Consider the following 23,357-nt stretch of genomic DNA (forward strand, 5'->3'; position numbering starts at 1 on the left):
TTGTGAACATGATTTTGCATTCCTTCTATTGTTTTCCAATCTTCTACTCATTAGAATTTGTTCAGCTAGTTTGGTTTCGTTTCATAATAACGATTAGCGTAAAAATTGTTTCAAAACTAATAATAAATAAATAAAAGATATATATAGTGTAAACTTAATGATAAAAAAAGAAAGCGAAAAACATATATTTTTGGTTTTGAAAGAATGGGTAGGATAATACCTTTTTCTTCTTTTTTTTTGTCTAAAGGTACTTAAGTAAAATCACAGATTGGTTTTCTATTTCAAACGTTCCATTAAATGTTTACATTGTAGATAACAGTAATTTGATTTATTCAAGTAGCTTGGAAAAAAGCGAAAGCGACAAAATGCTTAACAGATGTTCTTCGGCATACAAGAGACAATTCAAATTTGAATAGAATTCGTTGAAGTGAATTAATGATTGTAAACCGAGCTGTGCTCAGTAGTAATACCTGAAGAAATGTATTTTTACTGATTGTCTTATCGATCATAGCAAAACTCAGTGTTCGGGCCGTTATTCTAAAATTTTGGGGTAGAGATTTTTGCTTAGGATCCTGTATCAGCATTTCGAAACATAGCAGGTAACTTTCCCATCCCCCATGTAATCTAAGCAGTGAAATCAATCATGCGACTCGAAAGTATTAGTGAAGAAAAGAATAGCATTCATATCAAAGATATTTTCATTATAAAAACAAACGGTCTGACATTGCGACCAACTATAGAAGGTTGGCTTTGTCGCTATTAATTTCGAATGTTTATCTGACATTCATCTGCCTACATATTGTCTCAATCTGTAAATTTTAAATATCACATTAATTCAAACTCTCCTCACGAATTATTTCAATTAACTTCGGATAGTTACGGATGATAGCTTTTTCGAAAATAAATAGTGGTGGTTCTGATATTTTAGTAATCGAACAAAAAGATAAGTTGTAACATAAAAATGAATGTTTAATTTATGGGATTATGTGCATTCACGGCTACGTGTCCTTCAAGAAGGTTAGTATGTAAATATTCAAATACTCGTTGTATGTTATTGTTGAAGTGTGTTCCGTTGTCTTGTTACTATAAAACTAGGACTAGAGTGAAAAAATCTATAATCATCTGTAGAATATTATGATCCCTCGTATACTGTTTTTGGTTGATAGATTGGCTTCACTTTTTCATAGAATTAATTGTACACAGAAGAGTGGATACTTTTAAACTGAATGAACAAAACTGACAACTCACTAACAAAAGTAATCGATTTCGAATATATAATTAATCGAATAATTGTCGGTTTATGTTATCATCTTCGCTACAATAAAATTTCTACATACATTTACAGTTTTTGGTGTACTTGAAAAAACAATTGTATATCCATTGCTTCTTTCGCACTTCAATAAGAGCACTTTACGGACAGACAGACAGACATTAAGAGACACGTACAGTTACTAATAAATAGATATTGTGCCCTAGATGATTTGAGCTTATATTTCGTTCTCCTCATGAGAATTAGCTTCAGAATGGACGTGAAGGAGAAGGGAACAAAACACATTTAAACTAGTGAAAATACTCTACACCTAAAGATATTTGTTTAGAAACGTTTAGGGTTTACCATAGAATAATGTTCATTTTTGCGTGTGACTTTCCAAGTTGTATTTGTTTTACAGTTGCGCGTTGGATGAATTTGCTTCTTAGTTGAGATTGCGCCTTCGACGAAACACTAGGGCGAATATTGATCGTATTCGCCACCATCGACTACGACGACGAGGGTTGATTTTTTCTGAACTTGAACCGTTACCAAGCGCCTGGTTGGAATGAAATTGTGTTTATTATAAACGCACAATATTAAATTTCATATTTACCCTCCGGTGCTCTTTTCTCCTAATTTCTCGAACTAATGTATAAAACGCATCGTCGATATAGTGTCGTAAAGCTGCTGAAGTTTCATAAAATGGACAACCAAACTGAGATGCTAAGTTTTTGCCTTCTTCTGTCGATACCTGTAATTAATAGTATTTTAGAGTTCAATTAAAAGTGGCGGCCAATCAGATCAATAACTTGAATTTTTATTCTAAGTCTTTTTCAATCGGAAAGTAAAATACTTGACTTTCCAATTTTTCCCATGACGGGGTAATGTTTGGCTGTTTGTTTGAAATTATCAGCATTTTGAATTTCAACCAAATTCAAAGGCACAAAACCCCTCCTAGTAGATCGGCAACAGGCTCATAAAAATATAAAAAGGTTGAAATTAAGTTCGGGCGTGAAATGTCAAGTACAAATAACTTCATAAAAACCCCGCTGAAAGCTCTTTTAGCTGTTCCGAAAGGAGATATTTGGAAGAAGTAGTTCCCCATCGTCCGACAAAATCCAGTTTGGTGCGATCAGGTTTATATTGTTGCATGGAATATAGCTCCCTGGGACCAACCTATCTCTGAGAGACTCTGATGTGTAGTTCTCCAGGGGCCAACCGTCACGTCTACCAAGACAGTTAGTGAGTGGTGATAGTCACACCTTGTTCGAGTTGACCCTATTATTAACAAAACGTTACGGACCTAGACTGGGGAGTCGAAAACCACCTCCCCCAATCCAGGGTGTCATGCGAATCGTGCCTAGTGGATAGTTTGCAATAAGTGAGAAAGATTGGCCTTACCGTGCTACTGGGGGCTATGGCACTCCTAACCCCCATACTTGCGGGAATCGAATGAGTACACGTATAAAAACAAAAAGAATTACAACCAAACAAGCGGGACTCCGTACCGCACACAAACTGGCTAAATAGAAGGAGGCACATCTTCCAAATACTGAGAGCTGGGTGATTACACCCAAAAAAGGAGAAGTTGGGACGCCAAGCAGTGGATCTAAGGTCAGCATTGGCATACTGCGAATACAACAAACAACAAAGACCACTGCTCAGCGGAGCTCAGCGGTGAAGGAATCAGGAATCCCATAATTAGCTACGCTAGTGCGGCTAAGGGCATTCGACTGGCCATACTGCCAAAAATGTTTCCCGAGTAAATACTCACTCGTCAGAACAGGAAACTATTGAAGACCTTGTCGTTAGGCAGCTGTATAAGGGATGGTCTGCGAAGCTTGTGTTCACCGTAGTACGGTTTCGACCAGGTCACATACTAGTCGACTGTGCGACGGAGCACATTGCAGAGTGGCTTAGGACTATAATGCCTAAATTGTCAGCCTAGGAAGGGCAGAGCTGTCGACAAGTGCTGGGATTATATACCAGGAACATACATGGTGACAGTGGTTTTTTCTATCTCTATCATGAGCCTCCTAATCGCTCAGAATGAGGATCTATGCGATCATATGCGATTATGGAGTCTTCAGAAGCAAGATGGAGGGTAAGGGTAGACTCCTCACGATCGGAGTAGATGACCGATCCCTGGAGGCAATCAAACGTAGGAGTTATCATATCAACTATAGATCTAGAAACATACCTGTGCACATGTACAGAGAAAAGCCGAGGAAAGACACTTCAGAGGAGACATCGGGTGGAAAACTTACCGTTCCCGAACGATTTCGAGAATACGGTTGTCAAGAATGCGTTCAAAAATCTTAATGGTATCGGAAAGTAACCGGAGCGGACGGTAATTTGAACATTCAGCTGGATTGCCTTTCTTTTTCCATATCGGGACTGTGGTACTTTCTTGCCAGTCAGATGGTGCTCTACTTTCCTCAATAACTCGATTAAAGAATTCACTGAGCCCCAGTGTCAGGTCCTGTGGCTTTCCCTGATTTCATTCGTTTTATTGCTTCTTCGACTTCAATTGCGCTGACAGGTGAAACTGCTCCAAATGCCGGTAATGATTGTGGAAGCGGAGGATGAACAAATTTTTCAGTTGAAATCTGCTCGCAATTTTCTCTCCATCTTGTGGTAGAGGCGTTTCTTTTCTTCTTTCTTTTTCTTTTTGGTTCCACGATTCTTCCACATTCGTAATGATTAATAGTCGTAAGTGAGATCGTTTCTTCTTTCTTCTCACGAAATCGCCACCATTTAATGCGCGCCGGGCCAGTGCGCTCCTCACGCTGTTTTATCGATGACTTAATTTACAGGACGGTAATCAACGGCCAAAGTTGAAGTGGGAAGGTCTCATAGAGAACGGCTTTACAATCAGTGACGATGGTACAATGTCGGCGTCTTATGAGAATATATTCGATTTGCGTTTTACTGTTCCGACTAGAAAATGTAGGAAGATGAGACAATCGTTTGATGAACCATGAATTCATAAGTACGGGGCCATGGGTGTTCGCGAAATCGATTATTCGCTCGCCACCTTCACTGCGCCCTAAAAAACCCTTTCCCACATGGCACCTGTAATCGTCTGCTTTTTCACCCACATGAAAAAAAAATCATTAGATTATCTTCAGTGGTTGCTTTGCAATTATTTATCAAAAATAGTTCCGAAAATTACACTTGACGGTAGAAGACTGCCTTAAGTTGACGTTGATCCACTTCAGCGAACCAGAGGCATGTTTCCCTCAACTTCTGGTTTTTTGATATTTGTCACGTTTTGTGGCGGGACTAACTCGGATTCGACAAGGCAGTCGAGCGTTTTTATTGCTTGTTTAGTGGCCCCATCGACTTAGATGTTCAGCTCAGTCTTAGCCATCGCACACGCCTCTTCCACGATTTCTCCATGATGAGCTCAATATCACATCAAATTCGGATGTATTCATTTCGAAGATGGTCATAGCAAACTATGGAAAATAATTTAGTGCAACATCTTTGCTTGATCCGAGTCCCCGAGGAAAAGTTGATTAGAAAGGAATGATAGTAGATACACCCAACTTTGAGGATGAAGACAAAGATAAATATATTCGTTTTGAGAATGATGGGGTCCTAAGTCCGCATCAACTTAATGCTGGACCGGATCAAATGGGGCATTAAGTTGATGCGGACTTAGGACTCCATCATTCTCAAAACGAATATTTTCAGCTCTGACCAAGCTCTGGTCAATAAGACGGATTTGCGCTCAATGTAATTCGCAGCCATGTCGTGTTCAACGAATTATATAAAGGAGCACTCAACATCTGCGAGCCGCTACGGTCACGCTGCTCCCAAGGCAGAGGTGAGGCAGCATCTGACGATTTGCCCCTGCCCTGGTAAGAAATCGTAAAGCCGTCATCGCTTGACTTTTTTGGAAAGATAAATATGTTTAAAGCAGATGTAAATTCGAAGGCAAAACAACGGACAATAAAGTTCAGGCAAAAAGAGAAATATTCGAACCGTAATAAATTAGGACTGGTTGAAATCAGAAATCTATAACTGCGCCAGGAACGGATATTTGAAATCCTTCAAATTACCATGATTACTACAAATTATAATTTAATTTTCAACGAGCAATCATGTGATTGCTCCTAATTACCTTTCGCTGTGATTGCAAGTCCAATTTATTCGCAATTAACACCAAAGGGATATCTTCTGACAATCGAACGCGAGCAATCAGCTTCCTATACTCCGATGCCTCCTGGAAACTGTGTCGGTCAGTGACCGAGTAACAAATAATGAATCCCTCGCCGCATCGCATGTACTGGTCCCGCATCGCGGTGAACTCCACCTGACCCGCCGTGTCTAGAATGTCCAGAAGTGCCGCTTCCCCATCGATTACGGCTTGTTGCTGGTACGAATCCTCTGCAGCAGGCAAAGTGACCAAAAAGTAGAATTGAAATTGATTAGACGCCCTCACGCTATTGGAAATCTATTTTTAGATCCTCACCGATAGTTGGGTCGTGGTAGTCCAAGAAACTATGACTGACGAATTGTAACGTAACAGCTGCGTAAGTGTACACATGAAAGGACACAGAAATTGTTCCGATCAATTATTGCTAAGGAAAATACGGCGTTATGACGTCAATCCGCTTGCCGACTCACGTCAAAGGCAAGGAAAACAACGAATTGACGGGTGGCCGTCTGGATGGGGGCTCCTTAACTTACCCGACTTCCCGACACCCCCGTCGCCAAGGATCACGATTTTGTACACGCGGAGCCCACCGCGCGTCGTCTGCGGCTGGACGAATTGCTTGGACGTTTCGCCCCCGTCGTGCTGATGTTTCGCGGAGTCGTTGGCGGCGGACGATGATCGCGATTTGGACTTTTTGAGGGCTGCGCAGCCAGTCAGATCGCCTCCCGCCATCGTTGTCCTTCTCGGTGCTGCTGTCGCCGCTGCTAGTCCTTTTCTGGGCCGTTTTCTTGACCTTGAAATGTCGTGTGCCGCCAAATACGTTTGCTCCGGCTCCTATTTCACAGTGTGCCACATTCGCGACGACAATCACTTCGTCATCACCCCGTTCAATTTACTTATTGTACTTTTATATTAATAAATTAGCAACAAACAACGACTCCGTCACACCCCATAACAACTTTGCACGTTTTGACAGATCTTACACATGCTTGTGGGCTTTTGCTCAAAGTGACATTCGAGTTGGTCTTCAGAGAGAAGCGTCTCGTTCGCAGTTGCTGAGCTCTCTGTTTACGTTTTTTCTGGGCAACGCATGTGCGAAATGTAAACAAATAAATTGTGGATGACCAGTTGGAAAGTATTTCCATTAGAAGATCTCTTCGGAAAATGAGTTTCTGTTCGATATTTATAAAATGAATTCAGCTAGTGGTACAGTGCAATGATCTCAAAAAATCGATTTTTTTCTTTACATATTTCAAAAGTACAACATATATAAGGGTTATAAAGCCTTAACTGGAGTTGTGGGGTCAAAATGGACCCCATTGCCCGCATTTTTGCTTTCATATTTATATTTTTTAACTTACATGCACACTCATCTAAGCAATCTTATCACGTGCTGTGGTTGTTGCCGAACGTAGGGTGGTTAGTCCTTGCTAGAAGCAGAACTACAAATGGCTTAGAGTCCAAATGGACCCATGAAAAATGTCACGAAATCTAAATGTCAACGCAGTACACGCATTTCTGGAAGATAAGTTTGGTTTCGAGAGCGATAATGTCCTCGGTAGAAAGGGATTATGTGACGATGAACTTATTAGTGATAGAGGAGAAGTGGAGAATGTTAGTTGCTCGGAATGTGTAATTACCTACGTGGATAGCTTTTATAGTAAAATTTGTTCTGGGGAAAAGGGGGTTAACACGTTGAGGTAATAATAAATTTATTTAATTTTGTAAAAAGCTTCTAATTTGGAAAGACCTATGAAATGAAATCAATATATCAATATTAACATATACATTGTTCTGCCGACCCCATTTGTTCACGAAAAACATATCAAAAACTCGGTACTATTATATTTTACTGATTTTAAAAAAAGAATAGAAAATAATTAATAGACAACTGTAACTTTATACAAATTAAAATGTTTGGTTTTAAACGTATATATATATAGAATTAAAAAAGCCTACGGACCCTCTTCCCGTCCAACCGGACCGAGGGGCGACTAACCTAAGGATGGGCTGAAGGCAACATCCAAAGGCCCGCATCACAGCGATGATGCGTTTTAACGCAAAGTGTGTGCGACCATGCGAACATGTATTACTACATCCCGATTGTCGCAAACACTTCAGCCAATGACGCGGAGGTTCTACACTACAGAGACATGGATCTTATATCGAAGACAGTGCGGATCAAGACTGAAACCCATCAGGTCAGATTGTTACCGGACAGGACTCTTCGGACTATAGCACAGGTTGCAAGGATAACCGCTTTTTGCATCTCCATGTATAGTCCAGACTAATCCCGACGCTGAAATTACTACTGGGACTACTTCGATCTTTTGTACTCTACAAGTCTGCTTCATATCGTCTGCCAAGGGGCCGTAGTTTCGGATTTTTTCGTGCTGTTTTTCAACAGTGTTCCGATCCAACGGTACAGCTACATCGATTATAAAGCACGCTCGTTCTTCCTTCAGAAGCAGAACTAGATCGGGTCTGTTGTGATTAACACTGTGGTCGGTGGCAATAGTGTGATCCCACAGTAGTTTGACCCGATCATTTTCCAAGATTCTCTGCGGAGTATACTTATAGTAAGGATGGTAGGTTGCCATTAAGTTATACTTCAACGCAAGGTTTTGATGGAGAATCTTACAGACGGAGTTATGACGATTGGTGTACTCGGTACTGCTCAACATCCTGCACCCAGATGTATGTGCTGGATGGTCTCCTCTTCGCAGTTGCATAACCTACAACTGGAGTTGGTGATTGAGGAGTCGTGAAGAATGTACCGTTTATAATTTTTTGTTGGGAGCGAAGCAACCTGAATTGAAGTTAGGAATGCTTCGGTCTCATAGAAAAGTACACCATTTGTCAACCATTTGTTGGAGGCTTCGATGTCAATGCCTGACAACAACAAATTTTTTATATGACCTCCGTGAATGGGTTTCTCTTTCCACATGTCGATCTTCTGTTGGACTGAAGTAACATTCGACATGGGATCCCATTCTCTGCTTCTCAAGTTCAAAGGAGATAATTTATTATCTGCCATGACGGTAGCCTGATGTATTTGGCTAGAGGATTGTTTCTCATAGAAAAACTCACGAAGAGAATGCACTTGATTGTAGTGCAACGTTTTTAAATCAAGTACCCCCCTTCCTCCCTGATGACGTGGGATAGTGATCCTCAATTTTTCGGCAGCTCTGTTGTGCATGTTGTTGTTTACACCCTTACCCGTCTATTGACAGATTCTAAATCAGTATTACTCCACTGTATCATACCGAAAGTGTATAGAAGGACGGGAATGGCGAAGGTGTTGATTGCCATGATTTTATTTTTCCCGTACAGCTCAGTTTTAAGGACAAGATCCAGACGCTGTTCAAATTCCCCCAGCAACTTAGATTTGATTATTGCCACAGCAGGTGTTGTTGCTTGCAATATGCCGAGGTATTTGTAGACGTCGTCCGAATCCATACCCTCAATTCGGATGTTATTTTGGCTGTATCCTTCGTTGTCGGTGTGTTTTCCCCGAACAATTGTTTTTATGCGACATTTTTCCAAACTCAACTGCATGCTGCTGAACTGGATGGTGATGTCCAGCAAGGAGCGAAGTTGGTTCTCGTCTTTCGCATACAATTTGATGTCGTCAATGTACATTAAATGGCTTAATGTACATTTCGACAATATGCCATGCTTGACTTGGAACCCGTATTTGCTTTCATGCAAAAGATGGAATAGCGGATTCAAAGCCAAGCAAAATCACAGTGGGCTTAGAGAGTCGCCTTGGAAAATGCCACGCCTGATTGGTATCTCTCCTGATGTTTGTGAGGATACCGATAGCTTCGTGCTCCAATTCTTCATTACTGTTTTCAGAAGAAGAACGACATTCGGTTTGACTTTGTACAAGCGTAATACTTGTAGTAACCACGAATGCGATATGGAGTCAAAGGCTGATTTATAGTCGATGTAGACTGTCGAGATATTTCGTTTCTGATGGACAGCCTGCTTTACAGCTACCGTATCGATAATAAGCTGTTCTTTGCAGCCTCGGGAGCCTTTTGCGCATCCTTTTTGCTCCTCAGCTATCAATTTATGAACATCAAGATGTTTTGAGATGTTCGCGCACAGAACTGAAGTGAAGGCCTTGTAGATGGTAGGAAGACAAGTAATTGGTCGACATTTTGAAGGGCAAGAGGCACCCTGCCCCTTGGGAATGAGGAAAGTTATTCCCTTGGTGAAAAATGGTGGAACTAAATCAGGATCGGCAATCATCTGATTAAATTGATTTGCCAATATCCTGTGAGTGCTCTTGAACCGCTTCAGCCAGAAGTTGTGAATCTTGTCAACTCCTGGCGCCTTCCAGTCACCTGCCTTGCTGCTTCAACGTCGACTTCAGTTACGTCAGGCATGGTCATTTCGGGGAGGGCCTCACATGAACGCATAAGGTGTGGGAGCCACGCTGCTTCTAAATTGCAACGGCTGGATTCGCTCCAAACACTTCTCCAGAAGTCTTCTGCCTGATCCAGATCCAGGTTGCTTTCCCTACCTGAGTTGGTGAGATTTTTGTAGAATCCCCGTTGGTTCTGGAAGAACAAGGTATTGTTTGTCCTTTGCTGAAAGCTATTCTGATACCTACGGATGCGATTGGAGTATACTGCAAGTTTCTGCTTCAGCACCTCGAGGATTTCTTCGATTGGCATATCATTGGGCAGATAGTAGTTTCCAATGATGTTCGCAACGCATCTGTGCACTTTTGGTGATGGATTTCCAAGGAGTGTTTGCGTGACACGACCAATCTCCTTTCTAAACTTCGACTCTTTTGTTGAGTCGAAACACCCAGGACGGTAAAGTCCTTCTGCGCATACCTCTGTTATTCGCTCTAAGATGTTGATTATGGAGACGAATAACCGTGGCAGCTGCAACATAGATCAGGCTGTGAACCTCTGTAGCAGTAATCTCGCTAGCCAAACGATCAGCCAAAATTCTGTCAACGGCAGCAATGATGTTAGTCGTTGCCAAAGTAAACTTCAGTTTTGGGATTTTTGGCCTAGCGTCTGGGAGAATCTCAGCATACTCTGTGAATGCGACCTGGAATGCGGTCAAAGCCTCATTATAAATTGGGTCGACATCCCCAGCTACTAAGCTTCTCCTGACTACTGGATTCATGGAGTGCCTTACAGGTGGAGTACTTGTGTTACTCCTTTGACTAGTCCGGTAATGTGATGACTCCAGCCCGAGCTCAAGTGAAACCTCTTGGAAGGTTTGTTGCCTAGTTGGTAAGGCAACTTGGTTGTTATTCACTATCACCCGGTACTGGTTGACGACGTTCTGTTCCGGAACATGACTTAGCTCCGGAAATCGGGTTATGAACGCGTCAAGTAGTCGATGTCTGTACCCTGAAGGATTCCGTTCCAAATCCATGACACGGTAATAGGCGCGGACGATAAATTCGTTGAGTTGGTTCGTCCAAACCATACGACGCCTAGGTCTCCCGTCCTTGGTGGTTGACGGCATAACCGCCAAAACATCCAAGGGCGAAGAGCCGCTCTGATGTTGTTGAGCGACTCTTAACCGTGTTGAGTATTGTCTTCGTGTCCCTGGGGTCCCATCAAAAGAATTTGATTACTATTATTTTCCCCAATTCCATTTGATTATTATTATTTTCCCCAATTTTGTTCGCACGAGTGTTGGGGAGGCAGTCAACCCTGCAGCAGAGCCCCAATGTTGCAATGTCCCATGGTTACCTCCAAGCCGCTGAAATACAGTGTAACGTCACTGCAATTCATCCGATAGGCGCGTCGATCCCTTCACCCCGGATTACGGATTTGTTAAGGAGGTTTACTCCCCCTGAAAGGGAAGAATCGGTAAGGGAGGACGAACACAAAAGGAAACGTTCTGCTTGTCCGCGGCTACTTATTTACAAGATTAATTTGCGATATTCGTAGCTGACCCGGTGGGTCATGTCATTATCCGCAACCCATGACACGCGCCTGGTCGCATGCAGCTCTGCGTTCGCAACTCAGGTGAGGATAAACCTGATACGCCAGGTATATATATATATATCCGGAACTACGGCCCCTTGGCAGACGATATGAAGCAGACTTGTAGAGTACAAAAGATCGAAGTAGTCCCAGTAGTAATTTCAGCGTCGGGATTAGTCTGGACTATACATAATAATAATAATAATCGTTGGCGCAACAATCCATATTGGATCAGGGCCTTGAAGTGTGTTAGAGCACTTCATTCAAGACCGAAACGGTACACCACAGTACACTGTGGGAGGCAATGTGGTCAGCATTGCGCTCGCCCGAGATTATTACCCTGATTTGACTCAGGTACTCATTCACAGCTGAGTCGACTGGTGTCCGACATCCAGTCACGATAACAAATTCCTCTGCCCCCAGCGAGATTTGAACCGCGACCTTCCGCTACGACAGCCCAGCGCTCTAACCACTTGAGCCATCCGGACACATATATGGAGATGCAAAAAGCGGTTATCCTTGCAACCTGTGCTATAGTCCGAAGAGTCCTGTCCGGTAACAATCTGACCTGATGGGTTTCAGTCTTGATCCGCACTGTCTTCGATATAAGATCCATGTCTCTGTAGTGTAGAACCTCCGCGTCATTGGCTGAAGTGTTTGCGACAATCGGGATGTAGTAATACATGTTCGCATGGTCGCACACACTTTGCGTTAAAACGCATCATCGCTGTGATGCGGGCCTTTGGATGTTGCCTTCAGCCCATCCTTAGGTTGGTCGCCCCTCGGTCCGGTTGGGCGGGAAGAGGGTCCGAGGGCTTTTTTAACTATATATATATATATATATATATATACATATCGGGAACGACATACCCTTCTTCAGTACGAGAACTACTAAAAATAATTGTCATTACAAGATTCTTTTATTGAAAAAATATAAAAGAATCTTGTAATCACAATTACCTTATTACTTATTAAATTGCTAATTACCACGGCGAGTCTTATTAGTTTCGAGGGGAGTTATCTGAATCCGTGTTTAATAATAACGTCGTGTCTTCCCTCTAAATTTGTAAACTTTTCCAAGGGTGCATGACGCAAGAACTCAAAATTTCCCCGTTGAATAGTATGACCTTCTGCGACTATGTGCGCTAACTGATGATCTTATGCACGACCTTTGTTTTCGGACACTACTTACCGCTTCCTTGATGTGTTTGTTGAGCATAGTCGTTATCAGGCGTTTATTCGTAATAACGCACCGCCAAAAATTTGTAAACGCGATTTAAAAACAATACGGAAACTTGGTGATAAACCGCAATATTTTCTCAAGACGGAAAAGGGGAATAACGTCGTCGTTATGGACAAAGTCAAGTATGAACAGACTGTCATTCGCAAACTGGAGAATTCAAACTTCTTCGATTTGCGAAACAACCCGCTACTCGAATCTATCAGAAGGGCCGATCGAACGCTGAAAGAAGCTTGTGCGACTATTGGGCGACCCCGAATGCCAAATTCTGCGCTTCCAAAAATCAGATGTCAGCTGAAAATCCACGAATAGGGGGACGAGATGCGAGAAATCATTGCCGATTTGACCTACTCAAGTACAACATGGCCAACTGGTTGATCAATGAGTGCCAGACCCTTGGAACAACGGGCAGTAGGTATTCGGTGGCCAACTCTCGCGAACTATGGATGGGTGAAGACGAGGTGATGGTATCACTCGACGTGAAGACAATATTTCCCAACACGCCAGTGAAAGAGTCAATTTTCGGACTCGAAAGATGGCTAAGCCAGTTTGGATCTAACCCTGAATGGTTAAGAAAATTTGGAATTTATGCAAACTTTGCCAAGCTTTGCATGAGCGAAAACTATTCTACGTTTCGGGATAGATTCTTCAAAACCACTTAGAGAGTAGCGATGGAGAAGCTAACAGCAACGGAGGGAACGATACCAGCAACTTCGCACCATACATTTTTCCAAAAAATAGCAGCCTATAATTGGATGATTCATCGACTGATCACATACCCTCTTTTGGAATATTGTTTTAATAAGGAACGATAGCACATTCTTGACACCGCTATTAAGAATGGGTATAATCTCCAGACTATTGAGACTATTTTCGCAGCAGAAGGAAGTCATCACCAGGCAAATAAGTACCCCGTATTCCTGCCTATTTAACAACATCAGGAATTGGATAAAAAAGTTTCACTGGAAGTTGTAGGTTCAAGTCGATCGTCCACCTTGGAGAATTTACTGGAAATCGTCAAGGATCCTTTAGCAGCGGAAGAAAAAGCGCTATCTACCGAATAACGTGCAGCGATTATAGTAAGATATATATAGGACAGACTAAATGCCTGATAATGACTAGGTCCAGCGAAGAAAACAAGGAAACGATAACTACTGTCCGGAAACAAAGGTCGTGCATAAGATTATCAGTTGCAACATACGTAGTTGAAGAACGTCATACCATTCAACGGGAAAACCTTAAGCTCTTGTGTCATAAAAACTGAACGACGACCTTGGACCCTTAGGAAAGTTTAGAAATTTTGATAGAAGATACCCCTCGACGTAATTAGTTTAATAAGTTATTAGGTAATTAGTGAAAAAGTACAATATAAAAAATCTTGTAATGGCAATTCTTTTTAGTAGTTTTCATACTGTAGAAGGGAGTATGTCGAATCCCAAATATATATATATACGTTCAAAAGAAAATGTAGTTTGGGTTAAGTACTCCATTGTTTATTTATTATAGATCGAATTACAAGAACCAGATAAAAATCGAATCTCTAAGCATAGAAAACACAAAACATGTCGAAACCTTTAGAGCAGTGAAAATCTAAGTGTGATTTAGTTGAATTTGAAGACGAAAGAAGGCTTTAGTATGTATGTGACCGAAAAAAGGACTAAAAACAATCTCATCAATGTTCAAAATGTTGCAAATATATTTGTAATAGTCATTTAGTAAAGACGGTAATGTGTTCTAAATATCAATTATTAGTAGTTGTAAGAATATTCTAAGGAACTGGCTTTGTTTTCGCTAATATTTTGAAGTTACGTTTAGTTTGTCAATTTTTAATATTTCTGTGATCTGAGAAAAGTGCCTAATTCAACCTAAAAAGGGGTTTGCTTTTGCTTTTTTCCTTATTTGTTCATATTTCTGAAGTATCTCAAGTACACACTTAAGAAAAATCGACTGTAAATAATAAGTAAATATGTGATGAAAGATCTATGATAAACTTTACAAAAATTTGATTTGCATTTTAAAAAAGAATCTTTAATAATTATTAAAATATGCAGATATTTCCCACAATTTTTAAATAAAAACCAATTTGTTTGTTTTTTTTTTTTCAATTGGAGTCATTTTGCACCCACGGCACCAATCACGTAATTACACCTGTTGAGGGACGCCTCTCAGATTGAAATTCAAAATTTTTCTAAAGTTATAGCACAAAGAATGGAGTTTGTGGAAAGTTTATAGAATAGAAAGGAATTTATTTGTTTTTAATTCGGACCACCAGAGAAGGTTGTGCTTTTTCCCGATTTTTTTCAAGGAGTAATAAGAAACATACATTTGTCAACGTAAAATTAATTAAAAATGTTGCGTAGTAGTTGACCTAGCTTTGTATCTAGGCAGGACCTAGCTTTGTGTCAAGGTAGGATATCCACACCCAAGGGCCCGATTAACATTGGTGCGCTTCTTTGATGTCACAAACGCGTCACACGATGGCTGTTGTGGGAAGGAGAAGGGGGCAAAATCCCACTCAGAACTTTAGAACTAGTCCGTAGGGTTTACAAAGAATAGCTGCAGCTCCAGTCTACCACCAAAAATCTGTTTAAATTGTTTATCTAGGAGCCTGGCTCTAGCTAGCTCTAATAAAAGCGAATCGAAAACCGGAATCTCGACGCTTCAGATATGGTTTTATGCCTTTCTTGTGTAAATATATTCGTGTGCCAGTAATATATATGCATTTAGCCGAACTATTCATTTTAGTGTAATATTGATATTTAGTGTTTTGGTTGCAGTAAATTTACATGGAAGAGACAACTTTGAGTTACCGTCACTATGTTAGTAGTACTTCATATTAAAGCCTATATTACTACAAATTTTTTCGACACTAGAGTTAATCTAAGGGGGGTTTCTAGCCAACTTTCAGAAAACATAATAATACAAAAGTGTATTAACTTAATTTCAGTAGATATCAGCATGGGAGCTATTTGGAAGTCTGGACATTTTTTAGATTTTGTGATTGGGTGGTTTCTGGGAATAGGTCTGTGAAAGAAATGATCACTTTACAGCCCCTGTTTCCAACAAATTTCAAAACGAAGACCGGCTTCAGAAAGTACTAATCGGCACCTTTTATTTGATACCCCATATAATTATATTTGAAAAAAAATATATACATCGCTATGTGAACGTTCACACTTTCCCACAAGATTTCGTATTAATCGGTAAAGCCCCTTCTGAGAAAAGTGCATATGACAGACAGGCAGACTCCAATGGCAGGTAAGAGAGGAATGTACGCACAGCCACCATCAAGCAGAAGCAGATGCAAAACATATCGAGAAAACTATAGCGGGTTGGATATCCAAGAAACTTGATAAACAAATGTTCGAAAAAATATTTCTATGGAGACGATGTCAATGGAAAATGCAAAAGGACAGGTGACGGTTCTTATCCGTTACAGAGAGGATGTGACGCTTCGATGCCGCGTACTCAAGAAATGGATGCCCAACTTCTGGTGGAATGCCGAAATTGGAGAATGTCGTAAAGTTTGCCTTAAAGCCAGAAGACCAACGTAGCAGGATAAAAAGACGAGCAAAGAACTGCAAGCAGTCATCTTTAGAAGTAAAACTGAATAATTCAAGAGGTTATGCAAGGGGGCGGACTCCGACTCACGGAGAGGTGCATACAAGGTAATCATGGTATCAATCAAGGGTAAATACTTACCCCCCATCACTAACTCTGTAGTAAATAGAAGCCACGACGAAAATTATCGAAAAAACTCTAACAGTGGCTGCCAAAACAGTTTCAAAGTACTTCGATGAAACATCTATGAAGTACGTCAAAGAAGGAATTTTGCGGGAAAAGTGGACGCAATGGAAGCATATGCTGATCTCGAAGCCTAATAAACCTTTGGGTGATCCTTCGTTTTAAAGGCCTATATGCCTATTAAATGGCATCAGTAAAACTTTCCGAACGGGTCATCTTCAATAGTTTTGTGCGATCACAGAAAGAGAGAGTGGTCTTTCAGATAGACAGTTTGGATTCCAAAAGGCCAGATCTACTGTCAGTATGGCGAAGAAAATTGCGAAGGAAGCAATGGAGGCCAATCAATCTTGCGCGGTAGTTACTCTCGATGTGAATAATGCCTAAAAAAGTAACAATCATTGGCTACGAGAGCGATTATCGTGGGACAAGATATTGAGAAGATCGAGGTCCTTACAAATGAGGCAACTTTGAAATCAGATCTTGGCTAGAAGACGCCAGTCTGGTGCTCGCTGAGCATAAAACTGAGGTAGATAATAATCATAGCACACTCATAATGCATATAATACATTCGCAACCAATGTTTAAATACCTAGGAGTCATTACCAACCAAAAATTTAAATTCAAGCCCCATGAGAGAAGGGTTCCGGAGTAGCTACATTGTTGATAAGAATGTTACCGAATGTAGATCGTCTTAAGCTAAGCCGCTGGTTCCTAATTTAAGAGTTGTCAGCTTCATCTTTCTTTATACAGCTCCAGTGTGGGCACCGGTATTGACGCTAAAATCAAATAGAAAATAAATCGCAGCTCCATATCGATTGAGTGCATTGCTTACCGTACAACATCAGACGAAGTAGCATATGTGATCAGACATTGTCCCATCGATCTCTTTGCGAATGGGGATCGATGCTTCTATCCATCATACGGCGCTCCTATGACCCATCATATGACGCATCTATGACCCATCATACGGCAAGTCTCGTGGGGGGAGATGGGATGATTCATCTAAAGGGCGCTGGACTGACAGAATTATTCCAGATTTCTCAAAATGGATCTAACCAAGGTACGGTGAAGTTATCTATGGCCTAAAACAATTCCTAAAAAGCACGTAGGGCACCGTGCATATCTTTATCGCTTCGGGCGTGACGAATCCCCAGCGGATTATTTTTTACTGCCCGAGTGGGCAGTGGAAAATGAATGAAGACGATCCACATTCTGCCAAGGAAAGCTTCGAAGGAAAGTTGTTAATAACGTCTCGAGCTGCAGTTCGTAACTGATCCCGCCCCGCGACGTAATACTAATATGGCAGTCCCACGGGGTAAGCCAAGAAGAAGGTGGTTGTGGAGTACGCCGAATCTCGCAGTTTGCCAAAGTGACGTGATATTGTATTCCTCTATTACAAATATTCTTCTTGGCTTTTGAAAAATTGTAATTCAAAAAAACATCTTAAGATCTTAATTGGAAATGAGTGTTCCACTTAGCACCTGTCTTGTTCGTACTTATATGACACATACAGTGCCCCCGTTTAATTGCTCGTAACTCTTGGTAGAAGGCTAAGGTAGTCTTCACATCCAAGACTGAAAAAGAGGACTGACTATCTAAACCCAAAAGAGTTTCAAACAGATCAGCTTGGCATCATTCTTGCTGAAAAGTTTGGAGAAACTATTCGGGTGTCACATTGAGAAGGCGCTAAGGTCGCACCCACTAAATTAAAACCAACCATGCTTACTAACGTGGAAAGGCCTGTGAATTTGCTCTTCAGTTGCTGGTTTTAATGGCCAAACAGGATGCAAATCTGAAAGATAAGTGCGCAGGAGGGTTGAAAATTGAAGGAGCGTTTGACTGTGAGCTGTTCCAAAAACTTTGTGATGTCGCCAGAGTGCTTGATGTCAACGATAATTTAACTAAGGGGTTTATGCTATGCTAACGAGAGATTGTTACGGGCTGAAGTGGATGTCGATCGCTACCCAACAGCAGGAGCAACGAAAGGCTGTCCCCAAGGAGGTGTGCTATCGCCACTTTTGTCGAATATGCTTATCGACTCACAACTGCGAACAGCAAAATTTACCAATACGCGCTATACTGATGGCGTGGCTATGCTGTTGATCGGAGTTTCGGAACAGTGTGTCAAAATATAGAACGTGCTGTTGATAGATGGACAGTTGGTGTCTCAGGCGTCGACTTTCAGTAAATCCAAATAAAACTACGTTGGTATTATTTACGAAAAGCAGAAAACTGGATGGACTCCCCTTCCGGAGTTGAGGGGTACAATCATTTAACTCTCCGAAGAAGTGAAATATCTGGAAGTCATTCTAGATAAAAACTTTCTTTGGGACAAACATGTAGTGGTAAAGCTGAAACACAGCCTATGGGTTGTGCAGTCCCACAAATCTTTTGAGTACTGCTCTACTAATGTTCAATTTGGTTAAATCTTTCAATGCCCAATGTACACGTTTAGAGGAATTGTGCGACTTATCTTTATCTGAGATGTGGTGAAACCCCGTACACCCTTTAGATATATCAGATCCATTCGTTCATCGCCATTAACGACATCACACTTGACGAACACCAACTGGCTTCTTAGTAACCAAACCCCCAGGATAGAGAAATTTCTCATAAGATGTCAGCCACATCCCAATCACTTAAGGACGGGGTGTCTGGAGCTTGAAAGTGGTAAGGAGGATTGTCTCCATGCAGACCAATTCCCATAAATCGTATTTCTCTACAATAGTGATAACTCTTTTTTCGATAAATATGATAAACTATTTTTCCAGCCCGGCAGCACCCAACGGCTTCTAATTCACCTGTAGACCTAATCCTTACCTTAGCTGAGCATGTTACACTTGTTTTAGTCATTTGACTCTTATTAGGTTCAGGTTCAATGTCATGTGATTTTTTTTTTTTTTTAATGAAGGCTGAACTACATATTTTCTAAATACTAATAAAGCTACATTTGAGCGTTTGATATTCATATATATGCAATCATGAATTTCATTTTTCTTGCATTCTACGTGATAACAATTGAGACGGTTTGACATCTGCACGTTTAGAACAGAAGATTCCAATAAATATTGCTGACGAAGCTGAATTTTCTGTTATTGATCCTTTTTCGATGTCACACATCTAAAATGGTTCGTACTGGCTTTCGTCCAATGCAAATTTTCGTGTCATTTGCATGTAGAACACTGGTGGTAAAGAAATATGTATGTATATGTTTGAATTCCCTTTTTTATTGACTACGGTGAATGACAGGCATTAAACTGGATATCTGGAGGATTAAATTCCAGTATATTAAGGCGGTGGGGAGGAAATACAGATAATTATAAGGGAAATGTAGGTGATATGTTCCCAAGATATAGAGAAAGCAAAAAGTCTAGGATAATGGGTATCTGTCTGCAAAATAACAAGTCTTGAAACCAGTAGCTGTTCGCTTCAGGTATGAAAGGTTTTGTGTATTTCTTACTTAAAACAAACAAATACGTAAGGTGTATGCATATATTATATCAGAATACTCTCTTTCGCATGCTACTGACAGTCAAAGTTGCACTGAACCGACAATTTTCACCTATTATAGCTTTGTTAGTAATAATACGATTTCCACCAAACTTGTTAGGATCATATCACCATCATTATAGTCTATATTAGTGAAAACAAAATCTGCTATATTTTTTGGGGTACACATTTTAGGCCCTCACAGCCCTAGGTTTCATTCAATATCAGAAGTAGGATCAGTTTCGAAAATTACGGATCGAGCCCTTTCAGTTCAGATACCCCACATATGAGAAAAAATTACACCCCTTTGCGTATTTATGGGAAGCTCCCCTTAAACGTAATGCAAAATGATGCAACTCGTTGTATGTAACTTGTACGCAAGTTACTATTTACTATTTGCTCCCTTCCCATAAATTCATAAAGTACAAGTGGATCTGGGCTTTGAATCTTAGGCCAATAAATAAAAATTTCAATAAGTACCTAAAAATAATAAGAAACCAGCGCCTCTTTCGAAAAGTATTTCATTCAGCAATAATGATGGTCCTTGCACTGATTAACACAGGAAAGGCGAGGATAGGTTGGTTCATGAGTTTGATGCAGGTGCTGATTCAAAAAAAAAGTGCATCAAAAAAGAACTTTGGATACCTTGAATTTGGCTTCCTGGCAATCCAGTTTTGCAAAACAATATGGGGATGACATCTATCTAATCAGCCAGGCAAGGACCGAATTTTCCCGGGGCAAGCAGGGAGATATTTACACGACCAATCTTTTTGAAAAAATGGTGGTAAAAATACCCGGAACCATAAGAGTAGATGAAGTTAGTTCAAATCAACTTCCCCTATTGCAATGTGGCTGAGAACTTGCTTCCAGCTATCGAATTTTAACATGTATGTACATTATTTATGAATTGTGCCGTGATGCTCTACTGGGGGAACAGATAAATCAATACCACCTCAAAACAACCATGTGGGAAACAGACAGACAAGAAATCGTAAAGCTGACCTGAAGCAACTCGTTCCAAAGTGGAATGCGTACCACACTGTCCGACTGAATCTGAAATAACAAGAGTTTTGAGGATCAGCCGTAATAAAGTAGCTAACCGGTTTAAGTATTTTAGATCAATGCTATCAGATAACGGCACTATCAAATTATATCACTTATCAGCGTAACTTGAAAGGGAAGAACGTACCTCAATCTTGTGAAAAATTGGGTATAAACGTCAATGTCAAAACTCTTTCGATACAATTTGTTCGTTTCATTTTCATGCAGAAGATGTTTCTTAGTCAGGAAGGCCCACTGAGGTCCATAATGGCGAAGTAGTGGCATTGATAACATCTAACTTAAATTATGCGACACAACAGAATGCAGTAACATTGAAGATCAGTCAAAAAAATGTTCATTAAGGTTTTGTGTAAACACAAAACCATATTAAAATCGGTTTACTGTCTGTCTGTCTTTTTTTTCCCCCGATGGAAGGTGGAAAGCTTCAAAAGCTAGCGCAGGCTCCTGCCACACGGTTATGTGAGACTCTTACCCACTAAAACCACCTCCTTCTCCTTCCACTCTCCCATTTGGTATTACGTCGCGGGGCTGGATCAGAATTTATTCTGTGCTCATGTCAACATTCGTGTTCCTCTCGCGTTCATTCTTTCGGGTGACTTTCTCCTGCCTAAGCTTCTTTCCGATGGCTGTTATCACTTTTTCAACTTCGGTCCATATCCCCTTGGCTTTCACCATAAGCTCCATGATATTTTCTGGTGTAAAGTGCTCCCCGGTTGTAGCTTCTAATGTAGCCCTTGGGGTTTCAGATCTGGGGCAGTGAAAAAAGACGTGTTCTGCGTCTTCTGGAATGTTCGCACACGGTGGGCAATACGGCGAATCATCACGCCCAAATTGAAACAGGTATGCTCGATAGCGTCCGTGTCCGCTCAAGAATTGAGTTAGGCCGAAACTTACTTCGCCGTGAGTTCGCTCGATCCATTTTCGGATATCCCACATGATTTTGTGAGTCCAACAGCCTTTTTCTGACTTGTCCCACTTATCTTGCCATTCCGCGACAGTTTCAGCTCGTGCGAACTATCGCCGACGGGCAGGAGATTCTCCGGTGAGGTACGTTCGATCGTAAAGTCGTTGTATTTCTATCGCCAGAATATCAATCGGAACCATTCCTGCTATCACGCAAGCTGCTTCATTGGAAATTGTTCTGTAAGCGCAACATGTTCGGAGTACACTTATACGATACGCAGCTCTTTTCTTATTTATTATATTTTCCAGTGCATCTGCCCATACTAGGGCTGCATACAGTAGGATCGAACGGACCAGCCTTGAAATAAGGAGTCGACGGCTCGGCCTTGGGCCACCTATATTTGGTAGCATTCTCGCAACCAGCGCTCCGATGTTATATGCCTTGGTTGCTGCACCCTCCACATGCATCATTTCACCTAAGTACTTAAGTGCAGGCTTGGAATAAATTGTTTGCGTTCCAACTTTGATCTTCATGGAAGTGCACTTTCTGCGCTTGGTAATAAGTACTAGTTCCGTCTTATGCTCTGCGAGCTGTAGACCAGCATCTTCTAAACAGGATTTATTCTCATAGACTGCTTCATTTGCATAGAGCTCGACTTCCTCGAGAAGGCGTGCAATATCCGTCACACCAATATCATCCGCGAAACCAATGGAGGCCACACCAGTAGGAAGGTCTAGGGTCAGTACCCCGTTATACATAATAATCCACAAGAGTGCCCCTAGGACAGACCCTTGTGGAACTCCGCATGTCGTTTGGTAGGCAATTCCTTCATCTGATTCGCAGCACAGAATCCTATCGATTAGAAAGCCGGCAACGATACGCACCACGTACTTCGCCACACCTAAGTTAATTAGTCTGTCTGCCTGTCCGTCACACGCATTTTTCTCGGAAACGGTTACAGCGATTGACACCAAATTTGGTAGAAAGGTGGGAACTGTGAACGCTTCTGCATACAGCGAGTGACATCCTTTATTTATTTAAGGGGGGTCCTCATACATGCAAAAGGAGAGTGTAAATTTTTTTTTCATCAAATATAGTAATTTTGGGTATCAAATTAAAGGTCTCGATTAGTACTATTCGAAGACATTTGTTGGAGAGGCGTGCGGGGGGTTGAAAGTGATCATTCCTTTAAGGGGGGCATTCTCAGAAATTACCGAACCGAAAAATCTGAAAAAAATCAGGAGGCTACTACTATATGCTGCCTGGGCTCCGAAATACCTTCCATACTGATATCTGTACAAATAAAGTTAATAATAGTATATTACTATAATTTTTAGTAATTCGCTGCAAAACCCCCCTTAAGTTCATCCTAGCACCACAAAATCTCGCAACAGTATAGTATATAAGCTAGCATGAGAAACGTCACCGATAACGAGAAGAAAAATTATCGGTGACAAAATGCAACTCTAATGGACTCCAGTTTCGACTTCAAGTTGCTCTGAAATGTTACCAGTACGTGATATTTTATTGAGTCA

General features: G+C 41.1%; 1 protein-coding gene across 1 annotated transcript; it reads right to left on the bottom strand.

Moving 5' to 3' along the window:
- Positions 1-326: 326 nt before the first annotated feature.
- LOC119652402 (GTP-binding protein Rit2) lies at positions 327-6,390 on the bottom strand. The gene is made up of 5 exons (XM_038056513.1): positions 5,951-6,390; positions 5,733-5,789; positions 5,382-5,647; positions 1,866-2,003; positions 327-1,808 (listed from the first exon to the last, which is right to left on the bottom strand). The coding sequence occupies exons 1-5, from the start codon at positions 6,147-6,149 to the stop codon at positions 1,695-1,697; spliced, it is 774 nt and encodes a 257-aa protein (XP_037912441.1). The 5' UTR covers positions 6,150-6,390; the 3' UTR covers positions 327-1,694.
- Positions 6,391-23,357: the final 16,967 nt, after the last annotated feature.

The sequence above is a fragment of the Hermetia illucens genome, chromosome 1 (genome assembly GCF_905115235.1).
Source record: "Hermetia illucens chromosome 1, iHerIll2.2.curated.20191125, whole genome shotgun sequence".
Taxonomy (NCBI): domain Eukaryota; kingdom Metazoa; phylum Arthropoda; class Insecta; order Diptera; family Stratiomyidae; genus Hermetia; species Hermetia illucens.

Bases quoted from the DNA above. Each gene is read 5' to 3' on its own strand.
- LOC119652402 (XM_038056513.1), bottom strand. From the start codon at position 6,149: ATGGCGGGAGGCGATCTGACTGGCTGCGCAGCCCTCAAAAAGTCCAAA. The intron at 5,648-5,732 runs GTGAGGATCTAA...TGCCTGCTGCAG, and splicing joins CTACCACGACCCAACTATCG to AGGATTCGTACCAGCAACAA. The intron at 2,004-5,381 runs GTAATTAGGAGC...TATTAATTACAG, and splicing joins ACTTGCAATCACAGCGAAAG to GTATCGACAGAAGAAGGCAA.